This window comes from Gasterosteus aculeatus, chromosome 15, assembly GCF_964276395.1.
Source record: "Gasterosteus aculeatus chromosome 15, fGasAcu3.hap1.1, whole genome shotgun sequence".
Classification (NCBI taxonomy): Eukaryota; Metazoa; Chordata; class Actinopteri; order Perciformes; family Gasterosteidae; genus Gasterosteus; species Gasterosteus aculeatus.
The window spans coordinates 8,233,708-8,250,467 of NC_135703.1; the positions used below are offsets into that span (position 1 = coordinate 8,233,708).

General features: G+C 45.1%; 2 protein-coding genes and 1 long non-coding RNA gene across 17 annotated transcripts; 1 reads left to right on the forward strand and 2 right to left on the reverse strand.

Moving 5' to 3' along the window:
• Window positions 1–161: 161 nt before the first annotated feature.
• LOC120832903 (oxidation resistance protein 1) lies at window positions 162–10,809 on the forward strand. Of its 15 annotated transcripts, none has more exons than XM_040199584.2 (16): window positions 181–315; window positions 1,026–1,239; window positions 2,205–2,371; window positions 2,546–2,625; window positions 3,207–3,347; window positions 3,659–3,820; window positions 5,728–5,859; window positions 5,949–6,133; window positions 6,222–6,565; window positions 6,665–6,824; window positions 7,664–7,844; window positions 8,729–8,845; window positions 9,008–9,160; window positions 9,245–9,340; window positions 9,532–9,605; window positions 9,705–10,809. In XM_040199584.2, exons 2-16 carry the CDS (start codon window positions 1,079–1,081, stop codon window positions 9,838–9,840), a joined length of 2,289 nt encoding a protein of 762 aa, XP_040055518.1. In that variant the 5' UTR covers window positions 181–315; window positions 1,026–1,078; the 3' UTR covers window positions 9,841–10,809. The 15 variants fall into 15 exon arrangements, with proteins under 15 accessions (XP_040055524.1, XP_040055522.1, XP_040055518.1 ...); XM_040199586.2 differs by having other exon boundaries at window positions 3,662–3,820; XM_040199587.2 differs by having other exon boundaries at window positions 3,677–3,820.
• On the reverse strand, window positions 1,710–3,691 carry LOC144388440 (uncharacterized). The gene is made up of 2 exons (XR_013452831.1): window positions 3,555–3,691; window positions 1,710–3,339 (listed from the first exon to the last, which is right to left on the reverse strand). It is a non-coding gene; the product is annotated as an uncharacterized LOC144388440 (long non-coding RNA).
• On the reverse strand, window positions 10,584–16,369 carry selenon (selenoprotein N). Its single transcript, XM_040199591.2, has 12 exons — window positions 15,811–16,369; window positions 15,115–15,232; window positions 14,866–14,996; window positions 14,346–14,558; window positions 14,137–14,261; window positions 13,342–13,479; window positions 13,174–13,255; window positions 12,864–13,052; window positions 12,670–12,775; window positions 12,188–12,300; window positions 11,993–12,094; window positions 10,584–11,783 (listed from the first exon to the last, which is right to left on the reverse strand). The coding sequence occupies exons 1-12, from the start codon at window positions 15,997–15,999 to the stop codon at window positions 11,616–11,618; spliced, it is 1,674 nt and encodes a 557-aa protein (XP_040055525.1). The 5' UTR covers window positions 16,000–16,369; the 3' UTR covers window positions 10,584–11,615.
• Window positions 16,370–16,760: the final 391 nt, after the last annotated feature.

A 16,760-nucleotide genomic window follows, 5' to 3' on the forward strand; every position in this document is an offset into this window, starting at 1 on the left:
AAAATAATATATATCTGATAAGTGATAAAGAAAGAAAATTATATCTGAAATAATTAAAAATAATAATATTGACTTAAGAATAAGTAAATAAGTTTTTGAAATGTCCTCAACATAGACTGTATATAACTCAAGATGCATCCCTCCCACCTACTTCCGCCTCCGCTTGTATCAGCCGGCCTACCGGGATGCATCTTGACTGGGTGGAGCTTGACTATTGTAACTCTTTACTCTTTACTTGCAATGATATCACAACACTGCAATATGAGGACAGGCTCCGATGACCGCCGCCCGTCTCCATCCCTGGGCAACGCACGGGTCGGTAAATATACCGCTCAGTTAACACGATGCCTGCGTGAACTCTTCGTCTCTGTTGATCCGCTGATGTCGTATTTGGTTTCTGCCTCAGCAGCAGACTCGGTCGTTCTGTAATGTCGTCTGAAATGCTGACTGTCACGGTGATTAACGCACGCCGATCATGCACCGGGTACCAGCCTGCGATCCTGTCAATAATATGATTGTATGGGTAACGTGAAGGATGCAGGACAGCAGCACGTTGCTGTTAATTCAGAGGTAACAGGGTGTAAGCCTTGTGATGCGGAATGAGATGAACAGGAATGTAGCCCGGTTGCGTTCCTCAATGTCTCGATCAGAACATAATCTGAGGTTGTTTTGACAAAGCTGTGCGCTAGGAGAGACCTAGTCAGCCTGTTGTCCTTTTGTTTTTAAAGAAACACAGCCCTTTTTATGTGTAATATTATTTTACTCCATTATTACAGACATATTAAGCTACTGAAAAGTGTAACATGTACTAAGTCAGCATCCTTGGATCAGAAGCTCACAATTGAAATATGATAGCACACTCAGTTTATATGGATCGATTGTCAACCTGTCTCCATTACCCTGCAAGATGTGTAGCTTATTTCCTGATTGGGTCATATAGCTTTTACCATCCCTTCTCCCTCCCTCGGCCTAGATCTTTTTTTTTAAAAGTACCCCAATGACATATGACCTCCTGTCTTGTGAAGGTGTAACTGGGGCAAAAGCCAGGCATGGGGATTAAAAGAAGGAGGAAGGATGCATGCTGAGCCCCTCATCCCTCTGCAACCAACGCCGGCCTCTGACTAAAGCAAGACAGAAGATGGCTCAGTCCGTGAGGAGGCAGGAGACTCCAGGAGCCATGGACCACGAGTCCCAGAGGGACAAGACCAGGACCGGCTACTTCGGCAACGTCAAGACCAGGTCAGGCCTGTAAATACATGGATTACTGTAGAGAAAATGAGGTGAAAAGCTCTAAGCAGACATGTGACGTGTTTGGTTGGCAATGGCTTCTCAGATTTATTAAGCACGATACAATTCAGTTCTGGTTGCGTCGAGCGTCACTGAAAGACTCCCGAGCTCCATCAAAAGAGCATCATGTGGGGGAGAACATGGACATTTCCTCAGACAGCACCCACTCCTCCCTATAAATATCTCCAATCTGCTCTATTCACTCACTCTTCAAATTCTTAATACAAATTAATCCTTTACTCTCCCCCTGTTATTAAAGAATATAATGTATATTGTAGCGTGGACTTTCCATCTTGAATGATCATAATGGAAAACTAGAAAAAAAACAGAAAGAGGCACTTTGAATTCAGATTTCATTTTCCATGCTTTGAAAATGTGTACTCTTGTTTTTATTTTACTTGTATGATATCAAATCAAATATCTTTATGGTTTTTTATAAAAGATGACACCCTTGCGTTTTTGTTGTATAGTGAAAGGTGTTTTATTTTACACACCAACTAATAACTAATGCATTGAGAAATGATAACACAAAATAATACATTTAGTATCTGATTTATAGACCGATGTTGCATTAATATCCAGTGATTTATAACTGTGCTACATACTATTAATAATATTTGGGTGAAAAGTTTCAAGAATTTGAGATTTGAGTGAGTTGACATTTTTTGAGGATCAATAGTTTTGTGGTGTAATTTTAGACGACGAGTAAATGATCCAGTGATGTTTTGCTCAGTTTAGATACAAATTAAACACGTCACATGCTTATTAATAGATCTACTGGGTCAGACGGGACCTTATTGAAGATAATCTGTTTGATAACTGAGTCTAAACAACTGCTTTAAGAGGAAGTACATTCAAACAACTACAATCAATTCTCAAGAAAAGTAAAACCCATCTGATGCTTTGCTCTTTCTCAGGCTGGGTTCCAAGCTTCCTCCCGGCGTCTCTCAGCCTCCGCAGTTTGCGAAGCGGCCGTGGGAGACTCCCCCCGGCGTCCAGCGTCCGCGCCACGCCGCCGAGAGCCGACCCCTGGACCACACGCCGCACATCCGAAACCCCAAACTACGGCAGTACTACCTGCAAGGTGCGCCTGCTCTGTTTGTCGTCCCCTCGGCAGGGGAACAGGCGGTTTGCGCTGAGGCCGAACGCAGGGGCGAGCGGGCTGAAGCGCGTCGCTCCTGTTACTAAACAGCGACGATGCGCTGGACCTCGGGATGTTTTTGTGTGACAAAACAAGTTGTTTTTTTTCCCCTCACAGGGACTCCATGGGACCTGAACAATACTGCAGTGAAGCAAGAGCATTCGAGTGGACCATCAGGTGACAGCACAAGCAGCAGGGTGAGTCACACGTCTTTTTTTGTTTGTTTTCAGCTTGTGGCTTGTGAGAACAGTTGAGACATGGTCTTGGGAAGTGGGGAAGCGACAGACTTGGATTTATTGGTGCAACCTAGACGCCGTCTGATGAGGTACGCTATGGTCGGTTTCACAATTTATGGGCTTGAAGAAGTTTGATAAAGAGCGTCCAAGGTTCAGAGTTGAGTGTCAAAGCTGTTGGAGACGTCCACAAACGTCATGGGAAAGCAGAGTCTGCTTCAGCGCCTCTACAACAAACACAGCCGAAGGAATGAACATTCAGATGTTTATTTAAAGGTATTTACCTGCTGGGTGTTTTATTGTTCCGCTGGGATGCTAAATATGAAAGTTTTTGTGATTTTTTTTAAAGATTTTGCGGCCGAGGTAATCCTTTTTATTTAATGTGTCATCCATTTTCTTCTCATACGGAATTCCCTTGACGTCTCTCATAGATTACTGCTTGCAAGAAGATAACATATTGTGCACGAAGGAAGAGATTAACGTTTTGATACATTTGATTTTGGTTCGTGATCAGATCTGAATCTTCTCCCGTGTCGTTGTTTCAGGGTCTCAGTGGGGACACGGTATTCAGCGTCTCATCTCAGTTCAGTAGCCATAGTCCCTCTTCAGGGGGAGACGGGAATATTGCTCCCTCCAATTGCTCTTCAGATTCACCCTCCTCTTCTGCCCCCCGCCCTCCTAGAAAGGTACAAATGAATTGTAAGCCCGTGATGGGACAGTGGGAATGTTACGTGTGGAAAGGGATGGATATTAAACCATCAGCTTTTTTTTCACCCCGCTTTGGCTGACACAAAACATTTCCCCCATGTCTCTTATTGCTTGAGCTGTACGTGTTTAACTTTCGGAAAGGACGTTTCTTTCACCTTTAACCCATTTATGGAATCAATACTTACTACGGGAAACGCTGGCCTGTAGAAAGAGGAAGTAGTCCCTCGTATCACCGTGTCGTGTGTGTTTCAATGTCAGAGCTATTCTTATCATGGCTTCCATTCTAAAGCAGCTGGTCGTCCCGAAGGGAAAAAGCCCCTCCGCTGGTCCAGTATCGTCTCAACAAGGACTGGACTGTAAAGCTAAACGACAGGCGGATCCAGAGTCTTTGGAAACACTCGCTGCTCAAACTCAGCCTCCCTCACCAGAAGCAGAATATGACAAACTACTGGTAAGCTAAAAATAAACAAAAACATCTTCCTGTTTCTGCATGAACTGCATTTCCAAATTAAGCGACGCTTAAAAAAATAGTTTGAGATTGTTGTTGTTAAATTGAGTAATTTAGGGATTAAGAGCAGAATCTGAACAAAGGGTTTAAACAAAGTCTTTAAGCAGCTTTATTAGTGTTCATGAGTGAGTAGATTTGAAGTTTGCAGGGAAAGCAGAGTGCAGAGGCATTGGGCAGCCAGAGGATGGACCTGAGACACATGAATTCACAGATCAGCCATCCACATATGTAACTGCACGGTAAACAAAGACGTTTCATTTTTTAAAAACATAACTGTGGTGCGGCTCCATTTTAGTGGGCTTGGGCCAGGTGTTGTGACACTAAACAGAATGGGAACTTTATCAGGTGTATCCATTACACCTGTGTTTACCCTTCAATAACATGTCAACACGGCTGCTTTGAAAAGGGCATATTAAAAACACACTATGAAGCCCTGTTGAAACCAGGTTGACCAACTGACAGAAAGTGTAAAGCCGTTGTAGTTGTACAGCAGAAGCTTGATAAATCTTGGGTGCGCGGGTTGATTGACAGGAGTGAGAGTGAGAGTGAGAGAGTCACCCGCAGGCAGAGGAAGGACAGACAGCGGACAAAAGAAGACACACAGAAACCCACTAGGAATGAGGAAGAGATCCAGACTGACAGGATTAATGTTCAAAGTGGTCAAATAGATCCATTGTTTCACAACACAATTAGAAGTGAACCTGTTTTTTCAACCTGTTCATGATCTGACTTTCTGTATTATCTTTTGACTCTGAAGGGCGGACTCCTCCCCTTGGTTGGGAACCCGTAAACTAAACTTACCCAATTGTAAATGTATTATATTGATGCATCAATATTCCGAATATGATAATGTAAAATGTGATAGCGTATAGGTTACAGGGGACAATTTATTCCATAAGGAGTCATTCTAATTTGATCCTATAAGATGCATTTATCTGATAATATTGTTAATCGTGCAGGACTTGATGCATTTTTAAAATCTGTCGCATTGTCACTTTTACAATAAGTACGTCAACAATCTTCAGGGGATTTTGACGCATTTCTGGGAGATGAATAAAACAGATTGACTTCTAAATGCAACCGGACAAAGTGCCACTTCAAAGAGCGTTACATAAACCTCGTGCAACACACACATTTAAACATGCATGAGAAGATATTAACAGATCTTAACAGAAACCTGAATGACAGGGTTTTTATCATCTGTGGGCACCGCTTATCTTTTGACAGTGACTCTTGACACGGCAATGTAGCAAAAGTGATCGCTATCTCAAATTTACTGACATACTGTACGTTTTAGTACAGTTAATTTATTAAATAAAGGAATCAAGAGCAGAAGCAAAAGTGAGATAACGTTGTAGTTAAACAGATGGTGTCACATCTGTCTGTCATCTTACTGGTCAGTTATTGGCTGTGGTGGAAAAGAATTAAGTGATCACAGAACGGTCATCACAACATAACCTGAATTTATTTCACAGAATAATACCGACATCTAGCATTCAACTGTGATGTTTGAAAATGCCTTAAACCTAATTTAAATAGACACAGAACTGAAACTAACAATGGTTGACTAATTTACTAATTGTTTTGAGTAATCATTTAAAAAAGTCAGAAAATAATCAATCAAAAATGCCCATCGCAATTTACAAGGCCAATTTATTTGAATTGCCTGTCCAAACCACATAGTTTTAATAATTTAAGATTATCATTGGCAAAGCTAAAACAATAAATATTCAGAATTGATGTAGGGACGAGTTAAAGGCTTAATCAAATCCACGTCTGTTGACCAATCATTCCGGCTCTGATTTTGTTGTTGTTGTTGTTAATGCCGATACGATTTGTGTTGTTGGCAGGATGTGGAGGCGGTCCCGATGCCTGACGGACAGCTCTGCCTTTTGGCTCTGCCCCCTGAGTGCTGCCAGGGGGAGGGACCGGGGTCCATGCGGTACCTCAAACTGTTCTGCCGCTACATCACGGACAGAAAGGTCGCTGTGAACAGCACTCCTGCTCCGGCTTTGGCCCCCTTTAAGAAGAAGAACATCTGTACACTAACACCACATCTGTCTCTGTTTAGGGGGTAGTCTCGGGGATCTTATTGGTGACGTCCAACAAGATCTTTTTCGACCCGTGTAAGACGCATGCTCTTGTGAAGGAACATGGGTGTGAGGAATACCTCCTCTCCTGCTCTGTGGACAGTCTGGCATCCGTCGCCTTCTTCTCGGACATCTCACACGTTCGATTCAACACGTCCCAGCAGAGGTCAGCAATGATTCACTGTTCCTAAGCCTAACGCGCATGAATTACGGATTACGTGAAAAGGCAATGGAAGATTTTTTTTTTTTACTAGGAAAAAAGGCAAAAAAAATGTCCAGAATTTGAACACCGCCAAAAGACCAGCAGGCGGCTTCCCGAACCCGAAGGGGGAGTCGCTCCCAGCTCGGGTGTCTGTGGCTTCATCAGATCTGTCCCATCTGGCTCTCTGCCGGACCAAAGAGGTCTGTGGGGAGAAGGAGAAGGAGGCCGAGAGCGTGGACGTGTCGGCGGCTGAGGTGGAGCTCGATAGCGGCCCTCCGGAGGTGCTGCCAGAGGCGTCTGCCGGCGACTTGGGAGCGTCAGCCCCGAGCGGCGCTGCGACCTCCTCTTTTGGCGATCGAGAGGCGGAGACGTCGTCTGGGAAGAGTTGGACTGCAGGTAATGGATGTGAATCCAGAGAGGTCTCCAGGAAGGCTCATTGTCTTTCTATGTGTCTTCACCGTAAGTCAGCGCTGCCTCTGTGCTTACTTCCTCCAGTGCCTTGGAGTTCGTCAGCTGGAAACGCCGGGGGTCTGATGTTTTTGCGGCTGCGGGTTCAGCCGTCTGTGGGAAAGACAAAGGGGGCTGGGGGCCTTCAGATGGGGGCGTCAAAACCGATCCATAGAAAAGATGCCTGGCTCGCGCTTTCACAGGAGAGGTACTACAGCAGGTTTAAAGCGATACTCCAGACATTTAATATCACAATAGGGGGCAAGAGGGTCATTTTAAGTGCACAGGGTCATTTCATCATCAGCTGTTGGTTTGGCAGAATATTTTCCTAATTTCCTATGTGAATTTTCCCGTATGGTGCTCCATTTTAAATTATGTCAGTTTTTAATTTGAAACCTAAATAATTGTGAATGATTTGATGTTGAAAACATTTATACCGGTTTTCTTTTTGGATTCCACTGTGTTGCTTGGTTACCACTAATGTCCGATTAGAGCTTTTGCGCATGTTGGTAACCTTGACTGGGACAATTCTAGTGTCCTGAAAACACCTCATCCTACATTTCCCACAATGCAACCTATATATAATATTTAATTTCAATCCCACAAATACAAACTTTGTTCAAACATCACATCTAGATGTCGCCACATAAACAAAAGCTGCTCCAGAGCCACAGATCAACTGTATAAGCCGGACAAGAGGACACTTCATCTACTTGTGACTCCAGTTGAATATTTACTTTCCCTGTCAACCAATCTTTTCATTCCGTGAACATTTCAGTAAAAGTACAAAGGTTAGTGAAAGGGCACCCAAACAGTAACTATTTAACACTGTCTAAACACAGTTACCCACACACTGTACTTGAGTATTATTTGAACTCACAACCCCTCAGTTAAAAATATAATTGCCAATAAATTCACGAGTCAATTAAAAGCTTTCAAACGCTCCTCCTGCTGGCGTCTCTTCTGGCCGTGTGTACGCAGCTGTTGGGATTGTTTGCTTTTTCAACGTGTCTGAGGGGCCGCTTTGTTTCCCCCCCCCTCCCGCAGCTCTAACGAGCTGTGCGCCTACCTCACCCACTGTCGACCAGATTTGTGTATACTGGAGGGAGGAGAGGACGAGAGGGAGGCGGACCGGGACGAAGAGGAGTTTGTAGTCATTGAGGACGAAGAGGAGGAAGAGGACGCGGAGGTGTTCCAGAGGCACCGCGGCTCAGGGGACGACTGGGAGGTGAGTGGGTCCATTTCACTCTCGCAGGAAGGTCGTTTTTTTTCCTTTGAACATTTCGGCCTTTGAGGCGAGTGTGTTCACAATCAAACTCTGATTGTGAACACACTCGCCTGAAGGTGAGCGTCTTTAAAGGCACAAATGCCTCTTGTTCTTTCTCACAAGAGAGTCTTGTGCTCTTCATGGGTCCTTGTGAGTAGATGTATTTGAGTTGTTGAGGAACATTGATTGATATTGAGTTCTCTTTAAACGGGTCGGGACAACTTTAACTGACAGAGGAGAGAGCGAACTGAGACCCGCTTGGATTCTTATCGGTTGATGTTTTGCAAATATACAAAGCAGAGTGGAGGAGGTACCAAGATGACATTTAAAAAAACGAGCTGCCACTTATCTGAGTGAGCGGAAAGCTGTACAAGTTGTCTCTACGCTGCAGCTGTTGCAGAGGAAAATGTACTCGTTCACGAGTGTTTGGGGAGAGTTCTGTTACGTAACCGGTCGGATCGTCTTGAGCCAGCGTGTCCAGGAGGGCAGCAGCAGCGGTCCAACGCGGTTGGCTTATGCGTAAACCGTGAACACTTTAAGCCACCCTGGTTCTGGTCGGGTTTAGAATCCCATGTGACGTCCTAAACCTGTTTCATGACCATCAGCCCGTCGGCCATCTTTGAGTCAATAAGACATTTTGATCAGGTGTTTCACCGTTTCCTCTCGCCAGACATGAAGAATGATGTGATCATGTACGTCAGGTTACTGTTTCGCCCTATCAGACCGTCCCACCTGCACCTCTGTATCCCATCCTGGTCATTTTTTTTTCTTTTTGTTGTGAAAATACTAGTATATCACAAACTTTGGTTGGGAGTGTAACACCCTCACCAAATGTTTTTCTGCAGATGGTGTTAATGGAGGAGAGTGGGGACAAACCAGGCCTGGTCATCGACAGGGAACCAGATGGACTCAATGATATCGTACAGAGCAGCCGTATTTTAGAGGCTTCGCATGTCAGAGAGGTGGGTCACAAACCCACACAAACATATACGCACAAACCCGTCACACGAATGCAGCAGCTCTTCATAAATCCGACACTTAGTTTTGGTCACTGATTTTCTTCACAGATTTAGATCTCAGCATCTGGTCCCGTTCATATTTGTGCTCCTTCAATCTTCTTTCAGCTGTGTAAGGAGCTTCCAGCGAGGACGGTCGGCTACAGCTGGCAGCTGACCTACAGTACGTCCCGTCACGGCGCCAGCCTCAAGTCCCTCTACAGGAGACTCGGCGCCACGGACTCCCCTGTGCTCGTTGTTATCAAGGACGCTCTAGATGAGGTGAATGAAAACACTGATGTTTCCTCTAATATTGATTTTGCATGTTCCATGAATTGAATTCTCTTGTGACTTTTATTCATCTAGACATTCGGGGCCTTCCTCTCTCACCCCCTGAGGCTCAGTGAGACGTTCTACGGCACAGGAGAAACGTTCCTCTTCATGTTGCATCCTCGATTCAAGGTGAGACAACTAATCATCTCTTTTCTTTTTAGTTCTGCCAATTTGTAAAAGATCCGCTAAATATCAAATTCCTTTTTTTTTTCTGGGTGCGTGAGACACTTTTTTTTTTAGTAAAAGCAACGAGACAAAGTTTGACCGTAGGCCCTGAAATGGTTTTGTGGTGAATGGTTGGTTGTTCCTTTTCTCTGTAGTGCTTCAAATGGACCGGAGACAACTCCTTTTTTATTAAAGGCGACTTGGACTCCTTCGCTATTGGCGGAGGCAGGTAATGCCTTTTCACAACTTCCCAACAAACTACCATTTTTAGTCTAAAATATATGAACTATATAGGCATTTCAGCAATTTCTTCCGTCTTTACCTTCAGTGGTCACTTTGGTCTCTGGGTGGATGAGAATCTGTACCTGGGTCGCAGCAACCCCTGTTACACTTTCAACAATTGTTGCCTCTCGGAAACCAACGACTTCCGAGTCATGGAGCTGGAGGTGTGGACGTTCACCTGAAAAGGTCGCCGGGTTTCCCCCTCGACTCCCATCGCTGCCTGCTTCGTCGAGACCGCATCACACAGATGCAGCCGTGTGCTCATTTCATGAACTGCTGGATTTATCCGTGTGATTTAGTCCTGAGGAGGAACTGAACTGACCAGGCAATGCGATCTCGCTCAGTGTGGAGGTTTAATGTCTGATGGTTTTATGGTTGACTCATTCATTTTGGTTTGGCAGAAAAGCTGTGAACTCTGTACTGAATTGGATTCTTTTGAGTCCCGGAATTAAGTCTCAAACACTGCACTTTGTTCTTGACGTGAATCAGTAACTTCGTGATATCTTTAACATTTGGCATGTGAATATGACGCCAAGCCTAAAGCCTTCATATAGCTGTGCTTAGTTAAAGCTCAAAGTTCACAAAGCGTATTTGTCTTCTTGTGAATAGATTTATCTGGTGAAAACTACACAAGCACCTGTCATTGCACACCGATCATTTTTATGGGTTTTCATTTACTGCCATAGATGGCAGAAATGAATATTGGAAATGATCACGTGCAAACACTTGGCATTCCACTTAAAGAAAAGCTTTTCAATTGAATGAAACGGCTGCACTTACAATGAACGCTTTTCATTTGAAGTGCTGACTCAACTGTATCCGTGCCAGAACAAAACAAATCACGCTTACATTGTATTATAGTTCATAAAAGCAGCAAGTGAGCCTTTAAACAGTTAATTGTGTAGCACATGTCAAAGACCATTCATTTTGTACAAAACATTTTAATTTTTAAAAAAATGGCACTGGTAGTTTACAGAATAACTTTCCTCCCTAAAGGCTTCAATGTGTAAGAGGATCTATGACCATTCACACACATCAAGTTTTGCGGTTTCTGTTTAACATTACTTCTGTTGATTCCTGTGCTTAGGATCTGTAGAGGAAACGTTTGTATGTATGAATCAAAAGAAAGACATAAAATAGCTTATACTAGATCCAGATTGTCACCTTTTTTTCCTTAAAACATTGAGAATTTGCCTTTATTACGTGTTTTGACTAAATTCTTAAAGCGGAAAAAACATGTCCAGTATTGTGTGGCTCTACGTTCCAGAATGAAACCTGTAACCGTTTGGTTCCCTTTACATGTATAAATATGAACCGTGACAGCTGTTCCAGCTGCACCGAGCTTCCGCACATATTCAAATGCTCTTTGGTGCGGCCTAAAAAAACCCTAAACACTTGGTTTCAACTTAAAGCAAACTGAAATACTTCTGAGCGCCACAGTAATGTTTATCCTGCTGCTTTTGTCCCCTGAGTCGGGGTGGGGGGGCGGCGTTGCTTGGTTCCCTCCAGCAGTCTCAGCAATAACATCAGGCGTCGCCCGGCCCAAAGAGATTTCAGGCAACGTCTTCACAAGCTGCTGAAACACAACTGAAGGCAACGCGGCGGCTGCCCCTCTTCCCTCCCCGTCTGTGGGCAAACTCAAGTCATTAAAAACTGGGTGTAAAATAAGAGATGTAGGACTTTTGTGCATTAAGCTACACACTCAGGGACCCGCTCTAATTGCTGTATCGAAGTAAATATGCTACATTAACAGTATCATTGGGTTTGAGAAGCAATATTTCCCCGTTAAGTTTGTCACCGGACAAAAATAAAAAACATGTCAGCTGCCGACACTGATGAGAAAGCTTCTCTATGTAACCGTTGGCGGCTTTTCCTTATCTTGGATCATTAGGTCAGAGGAATGATGATCATTTCCTTCCGCTTGGTCTCTCCGCCTCTTATCGCGCACTCACACCAGCTACTGTGCCAGGTACTCCTTGGCTCTCTCCAACCCCTCCTTGAGGAAGTTGATATACGTGGATGTAGACGGGTCCTCAAACCCTCCAGAGAAGCTGAACGGAGCGCCTTCCTCCTCTGGTTTCATGGCCGTCTGGTCCAGGAAGAAGTTGGCATTGATGTGGTGGATCTAAAGCCCAACGGGAAGCAGATGAAAAGTTTTAAGTCTGACGTTCTAACGCGCCCATGTTGACCTGAGCGTGCGGCTGCCAACACAAAGGCACACTTATAAAGAGGAAAGATTAGCAACATTAATAAGTACAACTGCTTTCCCTATTCTACTTGTTTAAATGAAATCACTTTACACTCAAATCAGCAGGAGTTGTTCTACATATTTACAATAGTTCCATTGGGCAGCGCCACCATCATCTCGACTGGGAAGTTGTAGTTCTCCAGGTGTAATCGGGCCTTTTCACTCAACACAAGGTTCTGCTCATCAGCCTGGTTAAAAGAAAAAAGGACAAATGTGAAAACATAAATGGAGAATACTTTTTGGGGGGGGGGTTGAGTTTCTCTGGGTGTTGCGCTGCTCACCTGCATGTTCTCCAGCTCTCTGACCAGAGACCAGCTGCTTATGAAGCTCTGGTTGAGCAGAGCCAGGACGGGCGAACTTTCCAGAACTGTTTCCCGGAGAGTTCGCCCCGAACCTACAGGACGCACGAGTGGACAGAGATGTTGAAAAGGCAGCAAAGTTATCTTTACTGAACATTAACTCACACTGATGTCCGCATGTTGAATTAAAAAGATTTAGTAGTAGTGAATTCAACCTTTAATTTGTAAAAGGTAGACCTATTAATTCATTACATTCTATAAAAGTATCTGTGCTCCATTAGAAGTCTTTACCGAACACGCAAACGCAACATGGCAGAATTTCTCATTCACTCATAGTAAGTTGATATAAACGATTTGAGAGGCTTCAAAGTAACAGGGAAGATGTTTCCACTGGCTGAAGACAACAGTGACTCCACATGTCATTTTTTCCTTTTAACAATGACGACACGTGTTCATGATTTCACCTCAGCAGGACTGGTCGTCCAACGCCCCCCAAAGCAGAATGGAATGCACCAGTTTATTCTCTGCCTCAGCGCGCTCAAAGGCTTCGGAGAAGGGCAGGTAGGACACCTGGGGAGGGAGAAAGAGGAGGCCGACGTAACGGTTGTGGAACCCACAGAGCTTGAGCCTACGATGCGTCGCTCGAACGCGCCGTTACCTTCTTGAAGGGGTAGAGGGCGACCTCCAGGCGCCGGTCGGCTTCTTGCCGACTCGTCTCTGAGCTCCAGCGGATGTCCTCAAAGACGAACTGGATGGGCTCACCTCCGCCCTCCCGCCTGTCGATGACGTCGCCCTTCTCATCCACGATGACGGAGGGAGTGGACGGGCCCGTGGACTGCAGCTCCAACTGTGCACGTATTCAGAAATTTTAACACAAGCCGTCTGAAATATAAAACTTTTTATATTGTTTTCATTATTTCACATCTCCTATGTTGCGGCCTGTGATCCGCGGATCCCTGCAGCCGTACCTGTGGCAGATATCCGATATCCACCTCCATGTTGCTGCTCTCACTGGCCCCGTACAGCCACTCCATGTCCACATTCAGAGACCTGACACACAAAACGGGATTCATCGCATCGGGAAAGAAAAAAAAAGCACAGACAGAGGAGACGGTTACGTGTCCCGGGGGATTTACCTGTCGTTGGGGACGTAGAGGTGAAAGCTACGGACGTGAGATGCATCTTTAGAAAGAACGACGTTGCCCGTGAACTTCCCGGGAGTGAACCAGAAGGGGAAGTCCGGGACATCGTTGAGCTGAAATTCTGCGTGAATCCTGCGGAGGTGAACAGGACGAGGAGATGGGTTTGTATCGCGAGAGGGGTCAGAATGTAACACAAAGGAAACTTTGGTACGACCTCTGGGACCAAACAAGAGATGTAAGCGTCTGTAATACCTCACGTTACTGCTGACTAATTTCTATAGAAATTGTAGATCGATTCCATTTGTAGGCTTTGTAAACTGCTTTCTATTAGCTAGAGTTACATTATTGTCACATGGAAATGCAGTTCTTCAAAATTCTGACGTTGGCATTTGGAGCTACAGATAAAAACTTAATACAACAAAATAAAATCAATCAGCATGTAGAACACATCGGGAGGTTTTCTGTATTTAAATAAGTCGCTCTATGGCAGCTGACTCGTGTGTGTTTTTACCTTACAAGAGCTTTCAAAACCGGAACAAACTAGACAAAACTGCTTAAGCACTTAATAATAATGAAACATTGAGAACGAAGTAAAGTGGAGTCAAGCGGAGCACGCAGATTTTAAGAGGAAACCTGTGGCCGCATGACAGCGTGGATATTAAAATGAACAATAAACTGTGGAAATTAAGCGGCACTGAAGTGAAGCAAACGTAATGTGGAATTGAACGGGCCCAAAGAAGGGAAAGCACCCGGGTGGCCTTTTCTGTCTCCTCGCAAATTGGTTCTCACCTGAACACAATGTCATAATAAAAGTCGCTGCTGGCTCGAATGCAGGCGACGGCGCCCTGAGGAGCAAAACGTGATTTGATGAAGGGCCGCGGGTGGAACATACTCAACAAGGAGTGGATGAGAACCTGCAGCAGGAGGAGAACAGCCATCAACAAACAGTCGGAGAACCTAGAAAGTCTCTGAAACCCTGAGGAGTTTCTTTGGGATACCTCTTTGCCCTTTGGTGAGGGAGGGTGGTAACGATTGTTGGGCAGGTACCCGGTGAAGATGTTGAGCTCGCTCGGAATGACCCACCACGTGTCGCCCACTTCCACCTTGTTCTTCGGGGGCAGCAGGGCCCTAAACTGGCCGGCAGAGAAGGAGGAAAAGGGCACCGCCGGACTCTTCCATGAGCGCAGCCCGCTCAGAGAGCTGTGAGACACCTGCAAGACCGGACAGCAAGGAGACCGGAGACTAAATCAATTCACGGTCTTCAAAAAAAAAAAAAACCTGTTACAATTCTAAAGGTCATTAAAAGTTATCAATCGGTTATTTTATTATTGATGTAGTTCTCGACTGCTTACAGAATCTGAATGAACTCCATCGACAAAGAGCTGATGTTGACAAAAACGACACGTCGGAAAAAAAGGTAATTAAGAATTCATTGTGTGGCGTTATCTAAACCCTTGATGCAGACTCGTTACTATCAAGTTGTCGAGAGAGATGGAGAGCAGTTTGGCCTCGTCCTACCCCAAGGAATCCATCTTTGCTTTTCGTCATGGAGTCCAGCTGCAGAGGCTGCATTTTGGCCTCCACGGTCAAAGTTTCTCCATCGGGGTCATAGATCTCTTCCTCTTCAAAATCTACCGGGGGTGTAATTCCTGTGAGGAAGGCACAGGGAGCACAGACGCAGCTTCATACTGAGGTTTTTGCAGGTGGACGAGGAAACGGCATTGATAATAAATGAGACACCGAGCAAGAAAAGTTGAAGTGATGTACCTGTGAGCTTCTCAACAATAGGTTTAAACTCCTCTGCGCTGAGATAAAGGTCGTGGTTGGTGTCCAAGGAGGAGAAAAGAAAGAGCCCCTCTGCACCCAGGGTTCGAACACTCTCCTCCTATTTGGAGGGGTGCACATGCGTTAGTGAGCAATCTCATCACATCAAGCACCGATATACAGGAAAAGAAAACACTGCTGTAGATGCAGCCTATCTACGCCCATATAAAAGCACGTGACTATAGTGTTTTGTGCCTCATTCAGCCTCAGCAGTGTCCTGTCTGGAAACAGATCAGCCCCAGAGGCAGAGACATGTGCTTCTCAGACCGATGCGTGCCTCCTGGCGCCTTTACAATGGAGGGAGAAGGAGAGGAAGAGGGGGAGGGAAGGACACGAGCAAGCAGGAGACCCCTGCTTAGCCAAACAAGAGTGTTTCACCAGCTGCGACTCGCATCCACCTCACCTAATAAAACACCACGAGTGGAAAAACTGCACAGGATGTGTTTCGTGGCGACTGAGTGTCTGACTGAACAGCATCGAATTATAACGATTAGATCTGCATTACGTGCATCACTAAATTTAGGTCATAAAATGTAATAGAAACTTTCTATTAACACAGACAGGAATTTTACTTTTTTGTTTTTATTGTTTTTTAGTTTAGGTCCCCGGTTAATCAGAAGAGGTTTTTGTAGATCTCACATGACGTTGGAGGAGCTGGGCATCCTGGTAATGTTTGATCCCGTAGGCGAGGAGCGGGACAGCGGCGACCACGAGCAGCGTCCAGACCCCGCGGGAGACCCAGGATCCGCGGCCCGGGCTCCGGCGCCCACCCCGCCGTGACGAATTGCTCTCATTCCCGGGGGGCGTTTTATCCACGTCCGCGGCCATCCTCGACCTCCAACCACGACTATTTGGACGGGGACATGGTCGTCGGATGACGCCCCGAAAAAAGAAGCCAGCAGGGAAATCGTTCGGTGTAAAAAGCCCTTTCTGTAAAGTGTTGAGAACCCAGCGGCAGTTCTGTTTTCCTGCAGCCGAGGTGCTGCGATCGCTGGCAACAGCTGTGCAATGTTAGTTAGCAGCACCGCTTTATTTCCCACATTCAGTCTTGAAACATATGGATGCGGTTAAAATGCGTCAAGTGAGCAAGTAGTAGCCAGGATGAGCAACCGGATATTTGCCGTTGGCGTTTTCAAAGTAAAAGCACCGCGTGTTCATCCGCACTCTGAACGCCGATATTCGGTGTGTTCATTGTACGCGTTTTAGGTAAATTGGCAAAACGTTATTTCTTACATGTGTTATATGAGTAAAGCACCTAGTAGTTGTGTTTAAAATGTATGGTTAGGATTTCACCGGGACATACTTTCAATGAGAAAACCGTTTGTAAACCCCTTTTCCGGGAACAAACCAACGGTTAATTACGTTTCCACACAAACCACATGGTATTCCTTTACTCATAACTTTGCAAAATTGAGAAGTTTAAATGAATATGCCCGGTAATAAAATGAACGTTTCCCGTTTTCTGAGGCGTCGGCGCTGATTACTTTATTTTGAAGGTAGTAACCGGAAATTGTTATTTACATTCCCTCTAACTTGATGAGTTACTGGAACAGTAACCAGATTTAAAGGGGCAGTGCAGCATTGCTCGT